A 24,322-nucleotide genomic window follows, 5' to 3' on the forward strand; every position below is an offset into this window, starting at 1 on the left:
AGCTCATTTATTGTGAATCAGCAAGTGGTGGCTTCCAGAGCTTCTGATTATTCTGCTGGAAACCACAGCTTGTCTCAACAGCAATAGGAAGCCAATTGATTATTATTAATAACAGTTGGGTTGTTTTTTAGTAGGGGGGGAACTCCTCCTAATACAGAAAAGTGGGACTGAAGCAGCAAGTTACTTGCTTTGAATTTGAATGCAAAAATGTAAACAAGCTTGTAATGTTAACATGCATTGACATCTGTTTGTTATGCAGGTTGTGGGAATCTGGTTGGAAGCAACGCTACTATAAAAACAAGTTTGATGTTGATGCATCTGATGAGAAATTCCGTCGTAAAGTTGTACAGTCCTATGTTGAAGGGCTTTGCTGGGTTCTCAGATATTATTATCAGGTACTTATTTTCCTCCCTGAAACTTCAGTTTTCTTTTGTCTGCACCTTGCCTCTTCAGGAAATAATAACTTGCATTCCTTATGTTTGAAAAGCATTGCTTTTCTGAAGATGTAAGTAGCCATTCTGTTTGGCACTTAAGGTTTGAATGAAGTCCATCCCTCATATACACTGGCAGTGCTTGTTACTTTATTAAGAACCAGTGTGTGTTTCCCCTTTGCAGTAGATAGCATTGCAGTGGCTGGTGAAATGGTAAATGGCAATGAGCAAATAAAGCACAAAGCATGTGAAATGCTAGCGAGGAGCAGAGTTGTTGGTCTGCTCTATAGATTGTAATGATGTTCCATGAAGTGCACTGTGATTGAAGTAATCTGTATCTGATTTAAATCTTTTGATAATTGAGATGTCAGATTGGCCTTTGTTGCACTGCTGGTTAATAACTAGTTTCGTGCTCTGAAGGTAAAGTAAGTTATATTTTGTGCATGAGCTGGGAATAGAATCTGCTTGGGCAAATGAAGTTTATCTGTCTCAGTATGGTTTTGTAGCTCCAAGGTTTTGCCCACGCACTCTTTGTAGGAGGCTCACACCTGTCTGACTTGAAACACCAGCAGGGCAAATACCTTACATGCATGCTTATTCTAATGTGCTTTTTTTATTACTCCTTGAGAATGACAAAAATAAAAGCGTCTTCCATTCTATTATATTAACTTATTAGAGTTATGGTGGATGAAGACTTGCAGCTTAAGGCTGGCAAGTCTGTTGCAGCTGATCTGCAGGAGAGTTGAACTTAGCTCTGCATATCCTACCTCCTGCAGAGGAAAAACATCACCTGAAGTTAATGGCCACGTTGGAAATTCCACCTTGGTAATTCCCACAGTCCTGCACACGGTTAAGGTCTGCTGGAAGCTTACTGTGCTCCTATTAATTGTGGCAAGATGTGTTCCTAGAGCTCACTGTGTGCCAGCGTCTCTCTCAGCTTTGTAAGTAAGTCTTCAGATCAGCTATAGACGTATGCTGGAAAACCTCAGTGCAGCCTTCACTACTGCAGTGGTACAAAACCCCTGCAAAAAGCAGCCTAGCTGATAAAAGAGGCTGAGATTAGATGTTCTTGAGAGAAGACTTGTAAGAGGACTGAAATATTTGGATTCCTTTGAAGGTTGTAACGTTAAGGCTGTTGTATTCAGTTGAGCGTGGGATGTACGTTCATTGCTCTTTGGTGAGCGTGCTGCTGCCTTGTGCAAAAGGCATGGGGTTTTGTAACCATTCAAACCTCAGCTGCACTTGCACTGCTGAGATATCCGTGCCTTTACATTATAGGAACTGACAGACTGATTTATACCCAAACTTAAAGCTAAATGGGCAAGTCCTTCTGCAGTGCTGCCTGGTTTAGCATATAAAACCAGCTTAGTTAATGAGATGTGTATATGAGACAGCTCCTTGTCCTCTGGAGTTTGGAGAGCGAGGTGACTGGAACGTACAGCAGTAATAGTGATTACAGTTGCAAAGAAAATAAATCAGTGAGGTTGATAACTTGAGGCTTCAGGCAGGACCACAGTGCTCTCAAGAAAATTGAGGAGTGCAAATAAGGTCTCGAGGAAAATTACCTGCACAGAAAGTATTTCTGGTTCAGTAAAGTTTCGAAGACAAACTTGGTGAACAAACACAGATGGGTAGGGTTTTCTTTGCTGGTTTGCTTTGTGTCCAGAGAACTCAAAGAGGGCAGATTTCTCTCTAGACCTGATCAAAAATGATATTGCAGACTTAAAGTAGTGCAGCAGTGAAATGCTTGCATGTGCTGCTGTCATCTGTACTTGAATAACAGAGCTGTTACTGTGTAGTTAAGATACTGTAAGTTGCTGTATGTGGCGAGTCTGATGTATCAGTACAGCAGTCAGATAACTTTCTGCCCATACAGCTGCCAGATTGCATTAGTTGACTATTGGACTGTAAGAATTTCAAGATAAGTTTGCTATTTTTTTTAACTATTGGCTGCAATACAAATTCCTGCCAGCAATCAACCACTGCTCATTGTCCATAAAACATCAGCAAGACTCCTATGTGCTTTTCTATAAAAAGCTAATGATGGAGAGCGTGTTGCACTAATAGGAACATCTGTTTGGGGGGCAAAAAAGAACCCCAGTCCACCTGGATCCTGACATATACTGAAACTGTCTGAAGAATTGCATCCAATAATTAAAGTCTGTGTAGCTTTATACCAAAAATATCGCTGGAGAAGCCTCGTTGACATTTACTTATTCAGCATTGGAAGTCAAAACAGTAGGCTTTTGTTTCAAGTGGTACTGCTAAGAAAAATAGCTGAGGAGGTGAAAACTTGACTCAGACCTTCTGGAGACACGTTTCCTTTAAAGTGCATTGTGTACCGATGTTTGAGTTGACTTTCTTTTCTTCTTTTTGAGTGTTGTTTTGCCACTTTCAAGTGAATGCACTTTGTATTTTCTAGTGCTCAAGGTGGGATAGTAAGAAGGAAAAACAAAATGTTACCTGACGTGCTCACGTCTGTGCTTTTACACAGTACAAAAGTAACTAATTAAAGCAATAGCTTTTCAGCCTGCAACAAATACTGCTCTGATACTCACATGATGTGGAGTGCATCACATCAGCGTTGCCTGCTCCCTTGTATTCTCAAGCTGACAGTGGGATTTAGCTTGGAAAAACAGTGCTGCAAACTGTATGCTGCCAGAGAAATACTACTGCTACTTCTCTTGAGACCTCTGTCGTGGCTTTGACTTAGAATCATAGAATCATAGAATTGCTCAGGTCGGAAAAGACCTTAAAGATCATCAAGTCCAACCACAACCTAACCAGAACTACCCTAACTCTAATAACCCTCTGCTAAATCATGTCCCTGAGCCACATCCAAATGGTTTTTAAACATACCCAGCGATGGTGACTCAACCACCTCCCTGGGCAGCCTATTCCAGTGCTTAGCAACCCTTTCTGTAAAGAAGTGTTTCCTGATATCCAACCTAAACTTTCCCTGGCGGAACTTAAGGCCATTTCCCCTCATTGTGTCACCTGCCACCAGTGAGAACAGACCAGCCCTGCTCTTGCTGTAAGCACCTTTCAGATATTGGAAGAGAGCAATAAGGTCTCCCCTCAGCCTCCTTTTCCCCAGAAAATTTGAAAAAAATTGAACAGGCAATCCAACCATTTTTAAGCATATTGAAAGTAAATACATGAGAAGTAACAGCGTGGGTTTGTCAGTAACAACCAACACCAGATCAACCTAGATCACTCCTAGCAGATGGTAACAGGCTTTGTGACAGTTATACAGACTTGTGCAGTTACACCATTATGGAGAACTTGTAAATTAGTTCCGTGTTGCCAACACACATTTCCATGCTCTGAGATGTGCCAGAAACTCTACACGGGTTTAGAATATGTCCAGTTACTGTAAGCTGCTCTGCTTAGCCCCAGGGCATGGTTAACTGTGTGGATAGACTGTGATCTCCTGCTCTTGGCAAGACATTTTTGTGTTTGGGTTTATTGGATTTTGTGCGTATGTTTGTGTTCTCTCTGAAGGGGGAGGAAACGAGCATGAGGTATGTTGCAGTGTCCTGAAGTTAAGGTTAAGATTGTACTGTAAGGTCTCTTGTATTGTGACGGTGCTAGGTCTGTCTCTTTGGCTGTCTCCCTTAGTGACTCAGACCTAGCACATAGCAGGAGTACTCTGGCAGAGAAGCCTATCTGCTGTTCTGTGCTGCCAAGGAAATGCCTGAGGTCTCCATTCACTATCCACTGAACTCACTCGCTCTAATCTGGCTATGAAAAATTAAGTCCCACCCTGAAGTCCAGAGTACCTTTAGAGGCAAGAGCTCTTTCTTTTCTAATTGTGGGGACTTCTCTTTCTCCCGGTTGACGCTGGGCTAAGTTATAACTACTTGAGTTACTGGGCTGTTTGATTTCTATTCTATTGTATTGTTTTATACTTCTGATTTGCCTGACTTGCAGTTCTCTTGTTTTGGTGTCCTAGGGCTGTGCCTCCTGGAACTGGTATTACCCTTTTCACTACGCTCCGTTTGCTTCTGACTTTGAGGGTATTGCAGACATGCCCTCAGATTTTGAAAAGGGCTCGAAACCGGTAGGGCATACTTATTTCTTTATGACTTAACAGCTTGCTAGAAATGTCCTACATCTGCTGGTTTACTTTTGACAGTTCAAGCCTCTTGAACAACTGATGGGAGTATTTCCAGCTGCAAGTGGAAATTTTCTGCCTCCAACCTGGAGGAAGCTCATGACAGATCCGGTAAGGATTCTTGGCTTATTCCTCTGCATGAGGTTCTGCAGTTTTGTGTGATCGTGACTTGCTGCTTTTGACTTCAGGCAGAAAAAATAATGGAGAACAGAAGGGAACGTTTTTAGTAGACTGTAGAGACCATTTAAAGATCCTTACAAGTGAATTTTTGGAATCAGGGTTTTCAACAAGGAAGAATCATTTTGTGACTTTTTTTATGCTTTAGTAAAACATTCACTTTCTGTTAGAAACTCTGTGAAACTCATCTGAGGAGCAGAGACGAGTTGTCAGGAGTTCTCCTATCCTACTTAATTTCTTGTTCTGATGTTGTAGGTAATGGGAATGCCCTACCAAACTTCTTATTTAGATGGTATTTAGTATCAGGTGTTTCTCTTAGTCAGAGTTCTTTGCGTGCGTACTGAGTGTGAGCTAACACATAACTACATGGCATTCTCAGTCAATTCCATAATTGGTTTTAATGATGTCTTTAAATTTTTCTCAAATACAGGAATCGAGCATAATTGACTTCTACCCTGAAGACTTTGCTATTGATCTGAATGGGAAGAAGTACGCTTGGCAAGGTGAAACTTGAGCTTTCTTCTTTTGAACTACGATATGTTGGCCTGTATAAACAGGAAGAAAATGAGAAATGATGCCAGTGAGATAAGGACACACCAAGTAACAGGGGAACTTGTGTTACCTGGTGTGGGGGAGAAGTATTTTGCAGCAGCTATATTTTTGAGAAGGAATTTCTGTGAGTAACAAATGATGATTCAGAAACTGATATATTGGCAGTGGTTAGCAGTAACTTCAGCAGTCACTCTAGGTTTGTTAATTTGTTCTGAGCTAGATTAATCATTTTTCTATTTTTATTAGCCATGCTGTGTTATTGCCTCTTGTTGTCCTTGTGTTTAACTGATGGATTTTATTCTGTTCAGTCAGCGGCTCGTTATTACTAAGAGAAAGATGCTCAGGAATACAGAAATACTTGAATGTGTACAAAGAATGAGGAAATGGATACAGTATTTATTAGAGTCTCTTTCTTTAGAGAATACTAGTTCTAACGAGCTGCCAAACTTTTCTATCTGTTATTCAGCCAGCAGTGTAACAGCTCTATTAGATGTATAAATAATGATGTGGGCACAAATTGAAACTCAGGAAATTCCATCTGAGCACATTAAAACACTTTTTTTTTTTTTCCTTTGCGGGTGGTCTAACACTGGAACGTGCTAACCTAGAGATGCTGTAGATTCTCTGTCCTCAGAGATGCTTCAAATGCAATTGGACAGTCTGGGACAACCTGTGACTGTGCTTGAGGAGGGGTTTAGACAAGAATGTCCCCAGAGGTTTCTGCCAACATCTGTGATGCTGTGGTTCCTTCTCTAAATCATCTCATCTGTGCTTTGAAATAGCCAGCTAGAGACACCAGTGACTTAACTGCAGACAGTGAACCAAATTCGAAGAGAACAGACCCGAGTGTTATGAGATATGTTGCTTAGCATGTTTTTGCTCTGTGAGTTGAAGGTCTTTTTTTTACCCCCTGCTGTAGTTCTGGCAACTGTCTTTAGTCCTTTTGTCTGGTTATCAAATGTACAGTTCAAAGCAGTAGTGTTTTAAGTAGCTTCCATGTGCTTTTAGCACTCTGTAACATTACTTTTCATTCATCTAATATTTAATTGCATTATAAATTCTTCATTCTGTATTACCATCCAGAATTTTCATATTTGAGAGGCAGTTATAAAACAAGAAATAGCTCCCAAGGTAGAAATACCTAGGTAGAAGTGTCTAGTGTACCTTGTGTTGTTGATACAACATCTGAAGATCATCTTATTATGGAGGTAACTAAGCTCCTGAAGGTTCACTGTTGGTCCTTTCTGTAATTTCTTGGGTTATGAATGCTCCATTCGTATTTCATTGTCATTCTGCCACTGTGTTGTGAAGGTGAGAATAGTTCATGTTCCACGTAGGCTCATCAGTTTTCCTTCACAAGTAGTTCCAGTTGAAATTTGAATGTGATACAGCAGGGCTCGGTCTTTGTGGAAGCCCCTTGTGCTTGCAGAGCAAGAACAGTGCAGCTTGCTTTCTTGTGGTAGGCAGCTGCAGACTGTGCAGCTCTGCTCCCAGCTAAATAATATTCTGAGACACTGTCAGTCTTCATACTGACATATTTAGAACTTTAATGGCAGATGCATCTGAGATCTGCCTGCTGGTAGAACTGGTGCAGATGCAAACAGGAAGCTATGCATATCATCAGTGGGAAACTCATCAGTAGAAGCAAGCTGTAGTCATGGTCAGATAAAACTCTACTGTTTGTGGTAAGGGAAATGAAATGAAAAACTAGAATAATAATTCTAGATTAAAAGCCATAATAGAGGTGACAGAAGTAAATCTTTTAAAGAATTGCCATGGTAAACTTCTTAGTGCTTTTTAGAGTTGATAATTGAAGAAAAACACTGAAGCACACCAGGGATTGCTGTTCTCCAGTTTTATCAAACATGATTATGAGTGGGCTCAGAGAAGTGTTGTGAGATGTACTGCTTAGTGAGGATTTTTGGTCCTGAGAGGAGCCTGCATGTGACTTGGGAGTGAAACTAATAGCTAATATAAATAGTCCCTAATGAATTATATAATCTTTATCACCACATGTCTGAACACAGTGATTTCTTCCGTTGTTATCTCCCAATAAATTGAATAAAGTAGAATTGAATTCTGTTGGGAGAGTATCTTTCGCAAATGAGATAAATAATGACTGTCTTAATGACCTCATCTTATTCCTAAATGAAGCAGATACGGGCAATGGATGCTGCTTCCAAGTGTCTCTCTCCCCAGACTGTAGGAAGGGAGGAGGATAGAGGAGTGCTCAGACATAAACATTCTCTTTCATCCCATACTGCTTTTCCTCCTTTCCTTGGCAGCCTGCAGGGTAGCAGACTGACTTATTTATTTTTTTAATCATACTGATGGAACAGTAAGGCAAAGCTTACTATTACTTACTACTCAGACTTTCCATGCTAGTATCTTTTCAAGGACGGCCATTCACAAGCACTCGTTTATCGTTCCTGAAACCATAGCTGCATCAGTTGCTGCTGAAACCAGCACATCAGTTCAGGCTCATCTTTTCTCTGTTCTTTGCTACAGTGTCTTAGAAAGTTGAAATGTTTGGGCTGTCTCTTTCAAGCTTTTTCCAGTCAGTCATAGTTCTGAGAACTTTGGTTTGAAGCGTCAGTAGTTGGCAGAATGTTCCTGCACGTGGTATCATACAGCCTGGATGGTCTCAAGCATCGCAAAAGCTAAAACCTGTGACGGTCACATTTTCCCAAACCCTCACACTACTTTTTTTCTTTCTTCTCCGAGCAGGAATACTCTCGTTAATGTACTGTAATTTAGCTTGATTTGGTATGGAGAACAACATCCAACGTTTGTTCGTCTGAGCAGCACGTGGCAAAGATAATTTGCAGTAAAAGTGCCACAAGTAAAATGCTTGTGTAATGTTCTGAGTTTGAAGAGGACGGTGCTTTTTCATTTTTGCTTTTTTGTGTCGTTTTTCTGGGTAGATTATTTTCCAGATGGTTTTCTCCTAGGTTGCCTCAAAGCAGTGACTCTTTTTTCCCCACTTGTTGAAAGGAGATGATTTGATTTTCATAGGTGTTGCATTGTTGCCATTTGTTGATGAGCGACGCCTTAGGGCTGCCTTGGAAGAAGTCTATCCTGACCTCACTCCTGAAGAAAGTAAGACTTACACTATTTTGTTGTGACTGTGGGGTATTCATCAGAACTTGCTTTTACTACGGTTTCGTATAGCTTTAAGCACTAAATGAGCAGGAGCTGAATTATGTGTTGGTAATTACAATGATCTTTGATGGATTTGTTTTCATAACTTCCATTTTTTGCTTTTATTTCAATGGAGTAGACTTGCATAAGATCTAACCTGAAAATTAGATGGTGACTTAGTCATGTCAGAATCTTTTACCAGTGTATGTTCTCAAAGTAATTGGTAGATGAATGTATTGGAATCAGTGAGTAAACTTGTATTTAAAAATTAGAGCTGGTTAGCAGTCTGACTGCATCCAGTTACAGCGTGTGAAGCTTCGTGTTCAATCTGTGTAAGCAAAATCATGCCTTACTTTCAGCATTGTGCAAAAATTAAACCTGGTTAGCCAGTTCTTGTCGGTAAAGAAATCGTGGGAGATTCCTTTTCAACCTATCTCCTTGCCATCACTTTGTTCTGAACTCAAGATTCTTCCTATTAAGCACAGGATTTCCATTCTTTTACTGTGTGCTGCTGTTCTTTGTGATCGGGGGCATCCTGTTCTGGGCAGAGATACTAAGAACTTTCAGTGCTTTCTCATAAATCACAGTGAAGCTTTCCTCTGGAGGAGCCCTGGCAGAGATAGCAATGGAATGGTGTGCTGGTATGCTGTGTTCTTTACTTCCTTCTTCTGAACTGTTACCTGTCTTCATTATTTTTTCCTAGACAGAAGAAACAGCCTTGGTGGGGATGTTCTTTTTGTTGGAAAACACCATCCGCTTTGTGACTTCATTGTGGAACAGTACAAGTCCAAAAATACAGAGGTGGGTTATATTTGTTCTTATGGGACTGTACAGATGATGGGGGTGGAGTTCTTACCATGTGCTTCATCTGAAATGTTGTTTTTTCCACAGCCAGTGGATATGCCCCCAGAGTTGTGTTATGGAATCCAGGGAAAGCTTACACTGAATGACAATGCTGTTCTTCCAGATAAGTGAGTATAGCTCTCAGCCCAGTTGTTTGATAGTAGAGGGTACTTTCTTCAGTTACACCTGCATTTAAACTGAAAAACAACAACGAAATAACAGTGACAAACCTAAAATTCCTGATAAGATGGTGTATCTAGGTCGAAGCCAAGTGTGCTTTCTGCTAGGATTCAGAGTAGGTGTGTATTATGATCACTATACTACTCAAAGGCAAGATCACTTGTTTTACTAGCTTATTATAGGTAAACCAGAGCTATGTATTAAAAGCAGTAGTGAAAGCAGTAGCCTTCTTCAGTATCATCATGTTGCTTTGGTCTTGTGCTTTTGTACAAATTCTGATTTAAGAGTCTGATGTGACTTCCAGTAGTAGGGCATGCTGGTCAAAAAAAAACCAAACCATCCTGTTTCCTACTTGTTAATTTTCATCGTGTTAAAGAAAAATCCAAATAGGGATGTGCTTTGCTGTTTTCTGTTTAGGTTGTAGTACTAAATTCAGGAATATACATTAACCAACTGCACACAGAAAATAAGCTTATTTTTTTCCTCTTTCTGGATAATGCATTTATTTTGGGAAATCATCAGTGTCATCTGTGCTTTGTTGGATATGCATTCATTAATCTAACTTTGCTTAGAGGTATAAGCAGGTGTTCTGTAACTCGTTTCTATTAAATGCAGAAATACTGTGATTTTGTTGGACAGATAATGTATCCTCAATCACACTCACTAATATACACTTCTTTATTCTTCTCATGGCTTGTGGATAATATGAGCAAGTCAGAGCTGTTCTTGGAGAGAATAGTAATGTAGGAACAAGAAAACTCTCTTATTGCCCTCCCTATCTAGGGCTTGAGAAGTGTGTGGGGTTTCTTGTTTGTTTTACCTGGAGAGGTACTGTTTGCTAGGAAATCTGTGAAGATAAGCATTTATATCACCACTTCAAAGTGTGTGTAGCTCACTGAATTTCATGCAGATCTTTTTTTGCAAAGCATGTATACAGTTTGATTTGTGTGATGCTTGTGCATGGTAATGTGAGCTAAGGGATCCAGCTTCTGATTGAAAAGGTTGATGTTCTCTATCATGTTGTTTGTCTACTCAACATGAGGGTATAAGTTCTCTGGAGGGAAGAAGGAAGGGGTTAAGAAGCAGCTGCATCCCAGCCTATTAAATCTCAGTTAGGAAGGAAACTCTTCCAGGGCTTTGTAAAACAGCTGCTAAAAATACTTATTTCTTCAGAGGCTTTTTTCCCTGAGAAGTCAGTTTGTGTCCATGTGGCATCTGTGTGTCTGCTCTGCTCTTCTCCTGCCCTCTCAGAAGCTGCTGGCTTGTAATAATCAAACTGATGTGGAAAGGTTTCTGAGGTGCAGAACAGTTATAACTCCTAAACACTTGGACAGTGGAAAATATGCAAATCCACTCTTGGACCTTAGTGAGAATGCATGAATGATCAGCTGCAAAAGTAAGGTCATTAAGAAATAAGAGTTCAGTAATTCCACTGCTTATACAGCAACTTGATGTAGAGAAAAGACAAGCTAATCTTGAAGTCATTTATTTGACATAGACTTAACTGGCAGTCATGGAGAAAGTGAAGCAGATGCTGAGAAGTTTTTGTGACATTTTAACAGAGCCTTTTCTCTTACCAGGACAGTAGAGTCTCCTGTTCCAATGCTACGTGATCTTACACAAAATTCTGCAGTCAGGTAAGTAAATTTTGGGTTTTAATACATCAGTGTACAGAATGCAGTAAGAAAACTCAGCTTAATCTGTTTTGTACTTTTGAATTTGCAGCAGAATTCATCTCAAGAAAAAATGGAACTTTTGTTTTACACTCTTTTCATTTCTGAATTCCGAATATAATGTAGTTGTGTTTGGGTCATGGTGGGATGCCCATTGCAGGGATATTTGAAGTGGTTGCTTCTCAGTGCATCAAACCCAGTGGTTTACATCCCTTCAGAAGTGCCTCACCTCGTCTGCTTTTACTTTTTTGCTTGTTTTTTGTAACATCTGGATCTTTGGCAAGCAAAGAGCAGCCCCGATAGAACTCTGTGTTCTCTATCAAGCCTTTTAAATGAAAGAAAACCTAACTTCCATGAGACAAGCCCCTGAGATAGAATTGGATATTGATTTTTATCTTTTTTTTCCAGTTTTTTTTTTTTTGCTGGTTGGATTTTATCTACTTTAATTGCTAACAATTCCCAGACAGTGTCTGAGAATACAGGCTTTTTGTATCTTAGAGTCAGCAATAAGGAGCTGTTTCTCTTTTTTCTCCCTGAGTGGCTGAGTTCCCTGCCTTGTAGGAAGGAACTCTTTTTACATGAGTTGTTTCTACAGCTAGGATTTTTTTATTTTTTTGCTATTTCTTATTTTAGTACCTTCTCTCTTCTGGACATGGGTTCTCATCAGCTTCCTGTCTTACAAGCCTTGGTTGACAGAGGGGTTCTCCTGATCAAGTGAACCCTTTCCTTCCGCATGTTATTCTTGGGGCAAACCCACTTGATAGCATATTTCAGCCCTGCAAGTGCTGGATGTTCTCTGTGAGGCATGTGGTACCTGCCAGTCCCTTGAAAAATCAGATCCTAATGTATTAGATTCAAAGCTTCACCCCAACAGTGTGGCTTGGTTTGGTTTTTCCTTTTTGTCCTCCTTCTAACTGCAGAATATATAGCAGTAATACTGTCGTTGCCTGACTGTGGTGTTTGGGGGGATACTGAGAAACTTCTGATGAATGAAAAATAATGTAGAGTTTTTACAGGGGTAAATCTTATGGTCCCAAATGATCTGAATGACTCTTGTACTCAGCAGCAAATTTCTGTACAGCTAGTGTGTTATATGTTTTTTCTCACTTAATTTGGCACAGTAGAGTAGGTATTAAATACTTGAGCCTGTAACTTCTCATGTCTTGTGCCACGTAAGATACTTGAGACACTGAAAATCACTCGTGATCTGCTTGAGTAATTTTTTTCCTCAAAAGAGGCATAACTTGGTTCAACTAGTGCAACTATTTAGGGGCTATAAGAAATGTTAAATTGTGGGTTGTCAGGGTGTTGTTGAAAGGATGCTCTGAAATGAGAACATCACTGAGCCATGAGGAGTTCTTCTTTGCTTCCCATCTGCCACTGTCAGGAGGTTTGAATTGTTCCATGCTTCTGTCTGTTCCTCTGTTGCAGAGAATTTTCTTCCTGTGCTTTGAGATGGCACGAGTAGTCATGGTTCTACTCTTCAGTTCTTTTGACTCTGATTGAATTTTCCAAGGGACCATTATTCTCTTTCCTTGGAGTCTAATTCATTCTCTGTTTTGGGGAAAGATAGGTTTATTTCATCTGGAAGAGTGAGAGTAGCCTGCTTAGTGATTTGCTTTTGTCTTTCTTGGCATCCCTAGCATTCTTCTGTGTGAAATGGTTGATAGAGAACAGGAAGCAAGCAAGCTGGTCCTGTGTACTTCAGAATTCCTCCTGGCAGCTGGTGGAATGTGGGTACTTAAACCAGGAGACTGGAGTGTGGACAAAGTTACCAAAAGCAAACCCAAACTGCTACAGAATGCATTCTACCAGCATAAAATAATTGTCCAGCCATATTTTGTTCTTTGTCTGGATAATGCTCCAAAGCTCAAAACGGATGTTCTTTGAAACATCACTGAAAAAAACATATACATCTCCCAGTAGAACTACATACAAGTACAAGGCTGCCTTTGGGAGTAAAAAGTCCCTGCTTCCAAGTTCTGTACATTTGTGAGAAGATTGCATAGCAATCATCTTTGCTATGGTATCCTTTGACCTTGATCAAGTGCAAGTGCTTTTACTAGAAGATCTGTTCTCACAGATCTGCAAAAGATACTTTCATTACCATACATAGGATTAACTGTTTTCTAAATATCAAATTTTCTTTTGGATGGAATACTGGCACAGTGGAGGGAAAAAATCACCCTGTAGAAAACAACATAGAGATCCAACTCTCTGTAGTCAACATACCCAGGTGTTTTTACAGTTTAAGTTTTAGGTTCTTCTGTCTTGTTGTGCATGTCACTGTTAATTGACCAGCAAGTAATTTTTTCATCTTGCTTGTCTTAATTCTCAAGTAAACACATTCCTCAAATATTTTCTTGCAGTATCTCTTTCAAAGATCCACAGTTTGATGAAGACTTTATTTTCAAGGCTACTGTATTACCTGGTGCAAAGTAAGTATTGGTTGTGAGTAATCAAATTTACTTTCATTTATCTGAGCGCTTGCTCTGGTAACTACTTATGGAACTGTTGTTGATATTCAGGAAGCCTCCTCCAGTTCTGAAGCCAGGAGACTGGGAAAAGACCAACAATGATGGCAGGCCTTGGAGACCACAGCTTGGCTTTAATCGAGACAGAAAGCCAGTCCACTTGGACCAGTCTGCATTTAGAACTTTAGGGTAAGCCTGGCAGTACTACTGACTATGCTCCTTTATTTTCCCCTTTTAAAGACAAGAAAACAAAAACCCAAACAAGCATGTAGGGATTGGGGAAAGAAAAACAGATCAGATGCTGATGTTCCATACTGGGAACTCTGGTGTGTGATTATTTGTATTCAGTGTTAATAAGAATCAGGCATGACAATTTTGCAGTAGTACCTTGCATAGTAGTTTTAGATGGAAGGCTGTTTTTTCCACAAAATATTTCTCACTAGCTTTCCTGTTAATTTTTTTTTCTCCTGTTTTCAACTTGTTTGCTAGATACTCTCTTGAAGTACAGAAGATACAATGAGGATATTGCACACAAGTGGTAGTTAATACTATTACAAAGCCAGGAATGTCTTTCATGCTTTTAAAAATGAGGGGGTTTTACAAACCTTTATTTAGAGCACTTGTGTTACACCCTACAATCCGTTTGATTGTCATTTTCCAAGGCGTTTTCACAGTCAGTTTTTATTAGTTCTCCAAAAGTCAAGATAACTTTCATTCTGTGCTCTGAAGCATTATTGTATGACAACTAAGAGGGAATGAGCTGGGGCTGTGTATTACAGATAAAATGAAACGTTGTTCCCTTACTGGGAAGTACAGGGAGCCATATGTCTCTCAGAGCCTGAACAGAGAATGTTTTAAAGTAGATTGTAATACTATCAAATAGAAGTAAACTGAGAGTCTCTCTAGGAAGAGAAAATACTTTTCTAAATTTTATTTTCCCTCATCTTATGACTGTAGAGGAGCTGGAAGAATCCAAAACAACCACCTTTCTTATATTCATGCATTAGAAAGCACAATTTGTTCCCCTGCTCTATTTGTGAACCAAAAAGTTACATTCCTGATCACATATGTCTGCCACCTTGAAATGCAATTTAATAAGACACTGGGGTCATTAATGTCTTAATGAGAATGTAATTCCCCACAGGAAATGACATCCAGGCCTTGACAAACATTGCCTTCAGTGTTAGCAGTTCACTCTTACTGAACTCTTACATAGTTTGCAGAAAATGTTTTTTTTCCTCCTATTTACTGGGACTTGCTATAGCATCTTGAGTGTTTGTGCTAGCACCAGCTCACAGAGTGTATGCTTTGTTTGTGGTGTGCCTGGCACCCTTCTATGTCACCACATCATGTTTGTGCACATCTCCACTGATGCATGGAGAAAACTGGGTATTTCAAGGACTTGGTAGCAGCTGTGCTGTAAGATGGCATTTGTGAAAACATCCTATTCATTCTGCTCTTCGTTTCTTACCCACAATAGCCATGCAATGCCAAGGGAAAGAGGGATGCCAGGAATGTATGCCAATGCAGTACCTCTTGGAGCTTATGGGAGCCCATACACCCGGCCTCTTATGAGTGGGCAGCAGCAGATTCCTAAATTGCTGTCAAGTAAGTGAGTTCTGCTGTATACGTTTCTGAGTTTGAAAAATGAGTTGGATTTTGGTCTGTTGTGCTGTTACAGGTAACAAGTAGAATCAGGAATTCATCCTGCAGGAGGTGTGTTTTGCCTACTTTGATGTTCTGACAACAGTGAGAGTTCAGGCAATGCGTTTTTTACACTCTTTCAATGGTTGCACTCAGGTATGATGTATTTGGTGCCCTTACCCAACCAGGTGCTGAATTTTTAACACTTCTCACACCAGTGAATGGGAAGTGTTTTATATTGCTTCGTTTGATATTTTGTTACAGAGATCCTTGTGTCAGCCACGCTTTTGCAGAGTCCACAACTGCAACAGAGCTTTTTGTGTGTTGGAAAATTGGGAAGCAGAGTGATTAACCTTGGGCTGCTCTTCTGTATTACTTTTCACTACAGCCATTCCAAAAAAGAAACGCACTGAAACAGTTTTGATTCTAAAATGCAAAGATGTACCTGTAAGCAGGATCCCGCTTTGAATGCCGTGCCTGCTATTCAAATTGCATTTTTTCCAATAAGGTTTTTAGTGTCTGTTATGCTGAGTGTATTGGCTGAATTTCAACATCACCAGCATCCGTGGACTTAGCATTTTGATGGCTTGTGTTTGGAGAGAACAACTGTGGTGTCTTGCAGCGTTTGCTGCTGCTATGCATGGACTGCCCAGTCCCTTTTGGAGGTGTTTGGTTCTGTCCTTTCCTATATACTGGTCTTATTTTGGGCCATCTGCTTCAGTCACTTAAGAGTTACAGCAGAGCTCTTCATCTTCTCTCTTCACATGTGATTAGGAACTGCATTTCTGTAACGGTGGGATTGAAACAGGAGGAAACATTGCTAAACTGCCCAAAAAGGTGCTTTCAACTTAGAAGTTGTAATTATTTAGCTGAATTCTTGAAATTTTAAACGTATATGTTTGAAGTTTCGACAGCTGAAATAGCTGAAGTTCAAGCTCCAGCATCTTGTATGCAGGAAACCAGATTGCTGTATGGTGAGGCTTTCATACTACTTAGAGCTGACTTGTATTTCTTGACTGCGTGAGGAACAGCAAATAATATCATTGGCCATACTGAGTTAAACTTATTGCCCAGGTGCAAAATGGATGTGCTGTGCTTGAGTGGGGCGTGCAGAAATCTTCCTGTGTGAGGAACCAGATTGTCTGGAGGCACAGACTAAGTATGAGTTTGGAGCTATGAACTTTGTTTAAAAGAAAAAACAAATGGATTTCTGGAGTAAGCAAAAATACGGTCTTTAAAGAAGAGAGGAGTGGGACTACCAGACTGCCATCATATTTTTGTCTTTCTCTCCAAGGGCAGAGAATGTGTGGTTTTGTGGGGATTCATCAGTCCGTAGGTCCCCCCCATACTGTTGTTGGTGTCTTCTGAAACTTGAATCTTGATGCTTTCTGAAAAACAGTTATTTCAAAGCAGTTTTGTGAGCCTTACATACATGGAGCTTGTCTTGCCAATTAGATACTTACAAAAGCTCTCACCCGTGGGGCGTTTGAGCACCTTGTGTTGTGTAGGAAATACTCCAAATGCAAATAGGCCCCGATGCCGTCATTCTTTCAAATTGAGGAGGCTTGAATCCACTGATCAGTGTGGAATCTCAGCACATCTGTTGCTCACAGGAATTGTCTGGGGGCTTTCTTTCACACATCCCATTCTCTCCTCATCTCCTGCCCCTTCCTCATTCTCAAATTCCTTCAGGCATCATAGAGTCCTTGCATCCCCAGTTGCTGTTCTGTGGGTGTGCTTGACAAACCTAAAAGCCTTTTTTTTTTTTTTCTCTTCCCCTTCCTTCTTGTGCCTTTTCCTTCCTGCTTGGTTTTCCATCAGGCAGGGACTGATTTATTGTTTGTGCATTAAAAGGTTCCAGGTCAACCTGCTGGTCCTTCCAGCTCCGTTGCGGTGTGTCACCTCCTGTGCTGCCATCTGGCTGGTGGGTCAGGAGGACCTGTCAGTGCACTGTGTGCCTCAGCTTCTCTTCTACCAAGTGAAGAATGGGATCTGCTTAAAGCACCATTTTAAAGCACCTGTGAAAATATCTTCAGTTATCATAACTTGTGCTGAGATCAGTTTCTTATGCTCATGCTGAAGGGATGTTTTTGCAGTTGGGACTACACCCCTGTACTGGGTTGCAAACAGTTGAGGTGGAAGCACATCAGCATCTCTCTGTACCCTGTTTTAGTAGGTGGCAGTCATCTTTTTTTGAACAGGCACACATGGACAGAATTAGGTAAGGCTTATTTCTCCTTGCCACCAATTTCACCCAGACAGAGTTGTGTCTAGGAGTACCAAGAGGTATTCCTGAACAGGAGAGCACAGCTATCTCCTTGTCTTTGCAGCTACATCTTTCAGTCCAAGCTCAAGTGCCGCTATCAAAAGGCAGGTATCTTCAACCAGGAAAACCAAATTACAAGGCATTGAAAAGGTGTAAGCAGAATTTTGTTATGGGGGCAGATTGTCCTGTGTCAGAGTGACGTTCATCAGCTACATCCTTGTGAGGGTGTAAAAGGCAGATTGTGAGAGAACACCTGTATGATGTGGAATAACTCCATTGGGAAGCTTTCTGAAAATGCTCTCATTCTGGAAAAATGAGCACTGATGTGGTTACAATGCCCACTCCTTATGGGATTGATGCAAAGCAACTTTTCGTTTTACATATAACATTTTTATATGTGTGATGAAGAAAAATTACACTCTCGAAGGGCAATGCGGTCAAGCAAAGTGCCACCTCTCCTTCAAGGGCCTGCTGTGGGTGTTCCTGACTGCTGTTCTCTGATTTGACTTTGATGTGCCAATTTTCAGCTGATGAATAATTGTCTGTGCTGATAACTTGGGGAGTCAAGTGTGGAATGGTAGCACTCTGTGAATGGCATATTTGGTTTCTGCAACACAAAGTATCTGATTTATGACTTCCATTTCAGTCAGTAAACTTGTCGATTAGCTGCATTTGAAAAGTGATTTTGATTAGTGCAATCAGTAAACAGAAAATCTCATCTTTGATTGCCACACTGATTAGATAAATTGTTACTTGAGGAGCTGCTGAGGAAGGCGGTTTATTTGGCCTTATAGCTCTAGGAAATGCCTCTGTTTTGAAGACTAAATAAAATATTAATTGTCGTTTCTCTTCCAGTTCTGTCGCTTTTTGAAGTGTAATTTACTTTTCCAAGCTTTTTCCCCTTCAAAGACTGTTCCCTGCCAGAGCCATACAAATGAACAGTAATAAGGAGGCTTTACATGTGTTTATGGTGATTTCATTAAACTCTTTGCAGCTCTAGGGGACTGTTAGATAAAGATGCGCTTACAGCAGGGTAGTGGGGCCTCTTTCAGGTGGGAAAAGAAGCAGTTAAGTATGAAATAAAATTTTAACTAGCCCTTATGCAGGGATCTGTGTGAATAGGAAACGCCATGCCAGGGCAAGACTGGGGTCGTCTTACTGGAAGTTTGTCTTCCAGCAAGCAGCAAGAGAACTGAGCTGCCTCCTCCCATTTCTGTGGTGACTGACACATTGCAGTGTGACTAAGGCATCTGTGCAAAAGAAACTATAGCTTTAAAACTACACGATTTATCAAGGTATGTGGATCTGTAGGTCTCCTAAACCTGAGCTATGCTAGAGCCCAAATCCAGCAGTCATCCTGGTGGCTGCGCATAAGGAACTAGATGTGCTAGCTACAGGTGGAGGATTTCTAATTGCAAACATGTTAGCAGAGCTCAGTTCTGCTGTATTGCACGCTTTTCTGCAGTGCTAGCATTATTAGGGCTTGGAAATTATCAGAAATGAAAAGTCTTGCTGGGATATTTTAGTTTGAAATGAGGGACGCTCTTGGACTGTAACGAATTTATGGTTATATGTAACAAGATCTTAGCTCAAATTTAAAAATAAAAACCTGTAATGACTTCATTTCAGGTGAGGGCTGTAGCTTAATTGCTCTCTTTCTCTCTCTCTCTCTCACACACCCAGTCTCAAAGCCAGCACTACGATTCTGGGGTTTTCTTGCATTGCACTGATTTTTCTGTGGAATAGCAAACATTGTCACTAAAGCATCGTGTTTGCCCAGCCTGCTTATGCATGTGAAAACCCTTGCAATTCTGATAGGCTTAATCAGTGTAAGTGTGTCATACCTCCATCTTTTTGGTCCTTGTGGTGCGTTAGGTATGAGATAACCACTTCTGCCTGATTATGAGCATCAGGTGGTAACAACATGCACCTGTGTATGTATGTATACAGAAATACAGTATATTTACATATAAAAGATAGGTACCACTGAGCAGGTGTCTGTGTTCCTGGGCCTGGGGGGGATTAGCTGTGGCTAGAGGTGGCCAGATACAAACGACAGAGCTGCTGGGCATCACGATTGATTTCCACTGACCCAAGTGTGTGTTATCTTCAGTAAGGCCTGCCCACACTGTGTGCTGAGCTCTCAAGTGCTGCCACGAAAGCTTTCTGTTCAGGTCAGGCCATTAAAGCACGCAGACAATCCAGACAGAGTTAGGAGAGAGGCACAGATCTCCCTCTATCTATTTCTCCTCGTTTCTTTCAAACGATTGCAGGGCTTTAGTGTACTTGAATATTGGTGGTTTAACAGGGTTTTTACTGTTCCATCATAGCATATCCATTAGTCAGCTTCTGGAACCAGCTGTTAAAATTAGGTCACACTTAAACACCATTGAAAAGAATCAAAGGTGTCACTGAAACTGAAGCTTGTGGTTGCTACACAATTTGAGTGTTGTGACCTGACCGGGGAGCTATTGATGAGCTGTTTCTTTCATCATGTTTACTGACCAGTTTATTTAGAAGAACAACAACCATTTAATTGCGTGTCCTGTTAAAGCAATGTTGTTACTGCTACGTCTTTGTAAAGAGGTGGTTTGGGTAGAAGACACAATTGAGAAGTGGGTGGTCCTCTTCATTCCAGTTTCTTATAACTGCAGGGCTGTGTCTTTGGCCAAAAGATTTAATTCAATCTAATTAGGTGATCTGAGGGATCGTTAATAGATTTAATTAATAGACTTGTAAATGTCTTAAATATCTCATCTACACGCACTTCCAAGATCTCAAAATCTTAAGTTTGGATTTATTTCTATATATGTTAATGCAGAGTTCTTTCATGTAATGCAGTGACAGACACAATTGTGGGAAACATTCAAGTCTTCAGTTTTAGAGCAACAGACTTGGTTTTGCATTTTGAAATGCTAAGACACCTGGGAAGTGTTCAAGCATCAACTGATTAAAATAAATTCCTGTAACTTGAAGCTTATTTTAAAAGATTGCCTTTTATTAGCATTGAGCTCGTCGTGGACCGACGTAAAGGAAATCCATCAAAACCAGCATTGGTAACGAAAGAAGAATTAGTGATGTGTATTTTGTGGTGTATCTAGTTTAAGAACGAATGATGCAGGATAGAAATCAGAGCTTCTTGTAAGTATATTTACTCTTAACTTCTTGTTTTGCCCTATAGATCTTAGACCTCAGGAGTCTTGGCGAGGCCCTACGCCCTTATTTCAGCAAGCACCACAAAGGTAAGGCAGGTGGCACTGATGTTTTGTAAAGCGTGGTTAAAAGTACGTACTTGTTTCTGTTTGGCTTTCACAGCATTCTTACCTCTTTGTTTTGAACTCCGTTGTTTAAATTTGTTCACGTCATGTTGGTTTTTTTTTAAGTTAATTAATGTCCATGATTTATTTATATTTTGTGAGCACACTGTGCGGCGTTCATCCTTTAAAAGGTTTGAGTACTTTGTATTAAAAAAGGAAGGCAAAAACACTTTCCATTAAAAACTCAGACTTCAAAATTAACTTTACTGTTGGTGCTTTGGTACCGTTCTTGGTTCTTTGGCCTTTATCTTATTGAAGCTTTTGAGATACTATGAAATTGAACACAGAGAGCTTAAAACTGCATTAGATTTTGGACAGGCTAAACAAATTTCTTTTTAGGAGGGCTGTGGAGCTTAATGAGGCATAACTAATGGTGTTCCACTTTTATCATTTCTGTGCCGCAACCAGAGCATTAGTACAGACCAGCCATTGATTCTTGCTACAAACCTCTTGAAGTCCTAATCAGCTTCTTTGGTACAAGTTTTTCAGGCCTGACAAGCCTATTGTAGGGCAGTGTCACTGTAGGTCAGTAGTTATTAGTTGCCACTGAAAACAGTTTCTTTAACTACTTAAGACTGAACTGAATTAAATGCAGAAGGGACTCAGAGGAGGATTATGGAATCTGCAGTGCAATAAGTGCCATCGAATAGAAGGAATGTGACATGGTTTGATAATAAGGGATGTCTTGCATGCGTTCTCTCATTGATAGGTTGTATGCCCTTAAGTCAGGCAGACTTCACAAACTTCAGCATACCTGTGAAAGCCATGAATAATTACCTTTGTTTATATTTATGGAGGAAGGGGGCTGTATGGAAGGTCCTTGAAGTTTCTGCTCCTATTAGGCAGAAGTTTTTTTCCCCATGTATTTATTTGCAAATGTTAACCATTGAAAGTATCAGCTTGGGTAGAATTTACTGAGCTCTCTGCAATCATGCTTTCCATGGCAACCGTTTTGATCCCTGTGGAAGTTCAGCTCCCTTGTCCTGCGTCGTGTCAATGGGAAATATTGCATTATAATTGAATGTCACATTACAAACTTTAATATCACTTTGTCTGTGAGAGTTGCTGTTCCCACACCTTAATTGAATGCAGTCTGCATTGTGTCGTTTTGTCCAATATTGCCACACATCTGTAACTTGTAATTATTTTTTTTTTTACACCGCTGTGCTTTTGTCATTGGGTCCTTTATTTTTGGAAAGTGAAAGGGTTTCTCAATTCACATATAAATAATTCCTTTCAGGCAGAAATTGTTTTGTTTCACACTTGAAAGGCGTCTTCTCACATAACTGTCATAATGGACTGTTTCTGTTTAGACTCCTATCATAGGATTGCTGCATGTGGCTCTTGCTAATACCTTTAGAAGCAAGCACGCACTCTCCAGATGCACCATTTTTTGCAGATGAATGGTGCTGCTTCAAGATGTAATTCTTGCTTTTCTGGCTATTCTCTCTACAAGACTTTCCCCTTCCTGTTTTGTATTTCGTTTGATGGTGCAAATCACAGACTTGCCAGTTGTAGAACTGAAGACAAGTAATTCTGCTGTGGTTTTGGAACACATATTTGATTAGGAAAGAGGAGGGTGTTCAAAGAGATGCTTTGGGCAATGGTCAAACCTATTGAACTGATCACCTTCTCCCCAAGAGCTTTTCAGCTTCCCAGTTAACTCCTGGTAAGAAGCCAGGCCAGCAGCAAGCTCTGGGTGCTGCAAAGCTGCTGCTGCATGTGCTGCTGGGGCTGTTCCTGCATGCTGCTGCTGCTTCAGGTGCTCCAACAGCAAAAGCTGCAAAGAATTTCTGCTCTCTGCCCCTTCGACTCCCAGGAAGAAAGCAGCAGAGGGAGAGGCCAGCCCCTGCTCCAGCCTTTTCAGATGAAGTGGGTTGGCAGGAGGCTACGATATCCTTGATCAAGCAAAGGATAAGCAAGGAGCCTGTCCCTGACAGTAAAGCTTTGAGCCTTTGTGCTGTTTCTGGGATAGAGTAGTGCAGCTGGTGCTAAACTGGCTCTTGTTTCATAGGCCTGTGGGAGGGGGTGGAAATCAGTAGTGCAAAGCTTTTTCCTCATAATCCAGATGATCTCGTGTCCAGCGTAAGATTTCTTCTTTTTACATAAAGCTTCCTGACACGGTGTGTTAGCTATTCAGTACATAGATGTGTTACTTTAATTCTGAGTCAGCACAACTCTGGGCACTGCAGTTGAGTAACTGCCAATGGGAATTCATGTGATATTCCAAATAGCACACGGTTTTTGTTACCCCTGGGGAGCAGCTTTGCTATCTCTGCCCTTAGGTTGCTTAAATCACCCATTAATGCAGTCATTGGAGGAGCATGAAGTCGATTGCCACAAACCATATAGGTTGCTGAGTTGTTTAGCAGATGATGATCTAAGAAGTTGTTTGATTAAAAATAGTAAATAGCTCGGTGAATTAAGAGCAGCAGAAAAGGTTTGAACTGTTTTTGTAGCTTGAAGAACAGAATATGCACTACAGCATATCTTCTCCTACCAGGTTCATCGCTGTGTTTATTCTCTGGGCAGCCTGATCTGCTGGTTGGTGACCCTGCACATAGCAGGGGGTTGAAACTAGATGAGCATTGTGGTCCTTTTCAACCCAGGCCATTCTGTGATCCCCTGGAATACGTGATAGTTACAACTGATTATTATCAGCTTCACACCTTAAGAGGGATTCAAAACCGAGATGCTGTGTGTCCTGATAACAAACAGCGCTTTATAAAAACGGGGCTTTTAAACTCTATGCAAAATGCATATTAATGTCAGATGAAATTTGCTTTGAACTTTCCCGTTCCAAGTATAGGACACAACTTTTGACCTGTAATCCTCAGGGCTGAGGGTATTTCTCGCAAGGATGTTGGCAAAGCTGTAGAAACTGAATGGTTGATGAGCTTCAGAACTGGGGTTATGTGGGTAATCCAATGGATTTTTCCATAAGGCAGAACAGTATGTTCTTCCTGAAGAGCCTGCTGTCTTCTAGGAACAATAACAAGATGAAGTTAGTACTCAAAACCCTTAATCAAAAGGAACATCCTTGGTACAATACTGATTTTGAGTGTTTAGTTTAGGAAGTACAATGTGCTATTAACTCAGGAGATGATATTGCTCTTCCTACTGAATACTTCAGGTAACACTGTGCATTTTCTAGGCATCTCTGAAGCTAAAAATAAAGCTGCCTATTGCCGTTTAGCTTTTGTGCAAATTCCTTTTTAGTACATTCCTTGCACATCGTGTTTACCTGTTGCATATTTATTAGATAAGACCAGCCAGTGTATAAATAGGTATTATTTGTTTCATTTTGGGAGATGATAGGAGTTTCTATGCCCAATCAACTTTGCCTCTGCTCCAGTAGGTGAAATTGTTTCCCAGTTCTCCTGGCATTGCTTCCCCACTTACTTGAGCAGTGTTTGCCTCCCATGGTAGAGCTCTGCTCCCATCAGAGCATCCTCCTACTGGGGACAGCTTCATTCCTGACATCACAACACCTCCTTAAGCTGCGTG

The 24,322-nt window shown here is 40.6% G+C and overlaps 1 protein-coding gene across 2 annotated transcripts in view; it reads left to right on the top strand.

The window, feature by feature from the left end:
* The window catches only part of XRN2 (5'-3' exoribonuclease 2), a 45,102-nt gene that overhangs the window by 15,086 nt on the left and 5,694 nt on the right, over positions 1-24,322 (top strand). Inside the window, exons 17-28 of one of the 2 annotated variants that reach the window (XM_042884167.1) lie at positions 260-395; positions 4,387-4,494; positions 4,570-4,659; positions 5,156-5,228; positions 8,293-8,376; positions 9,122-9,219; positions 9,310-9,389; positions 11,022-11,078; positions 13,484-13,552; positions 13,643-13,777; positions 15,069-15,196; positions 20,680-20,740. In XM_042884167.1, the coding sequence (XP_042740101.1) occupies positions 260-395; positions 4,387-4,494; positions 4,570-4,659; positions 5,156-5,228; positions 8,293-8,376; positions 9,122-9,219; positions 9,310-9,389; positions 11,022-11,078; positions 13,484-13,552; positions 13,643-13,777; positions 15,069-15,196; positions 20,680-20,740 (1,119 nt within the window). The remainder of the gene's footprint in view (positions 1-259; positions 396-4,386; positions 4,495-4,569; positions 4,660-5,155; positions 5,229-8,292; positions 8,377-9,121; positions 9,220-9,309; positions 9,390-11,021; positions 11,079-13,483; positions 13,553-13,642; positions 13,778-15,068; positions 15,197-20,679; positions 20,741-24,322) is intronic. The other variant, XM_042884176.1, reaches the window with a different exon arrangement.

This window comes from Lagopus leucura, unplaced genomic scaffold (genome assembly GCF_019238085.1).
Source record: "Lagopus leucura isolate 7727_CA_CO unplaced genomic scaffold, USGS_WTPT01 Super-Scaffold_73, whole genome shotgun sequence".
NCBI classification, from domain to species: domain Eukaryota; kingdom Metazoa; phylum Chordata; class Aves; order Galliformes; family Phasianidae; genus Lagopus; species Lagopus leucura.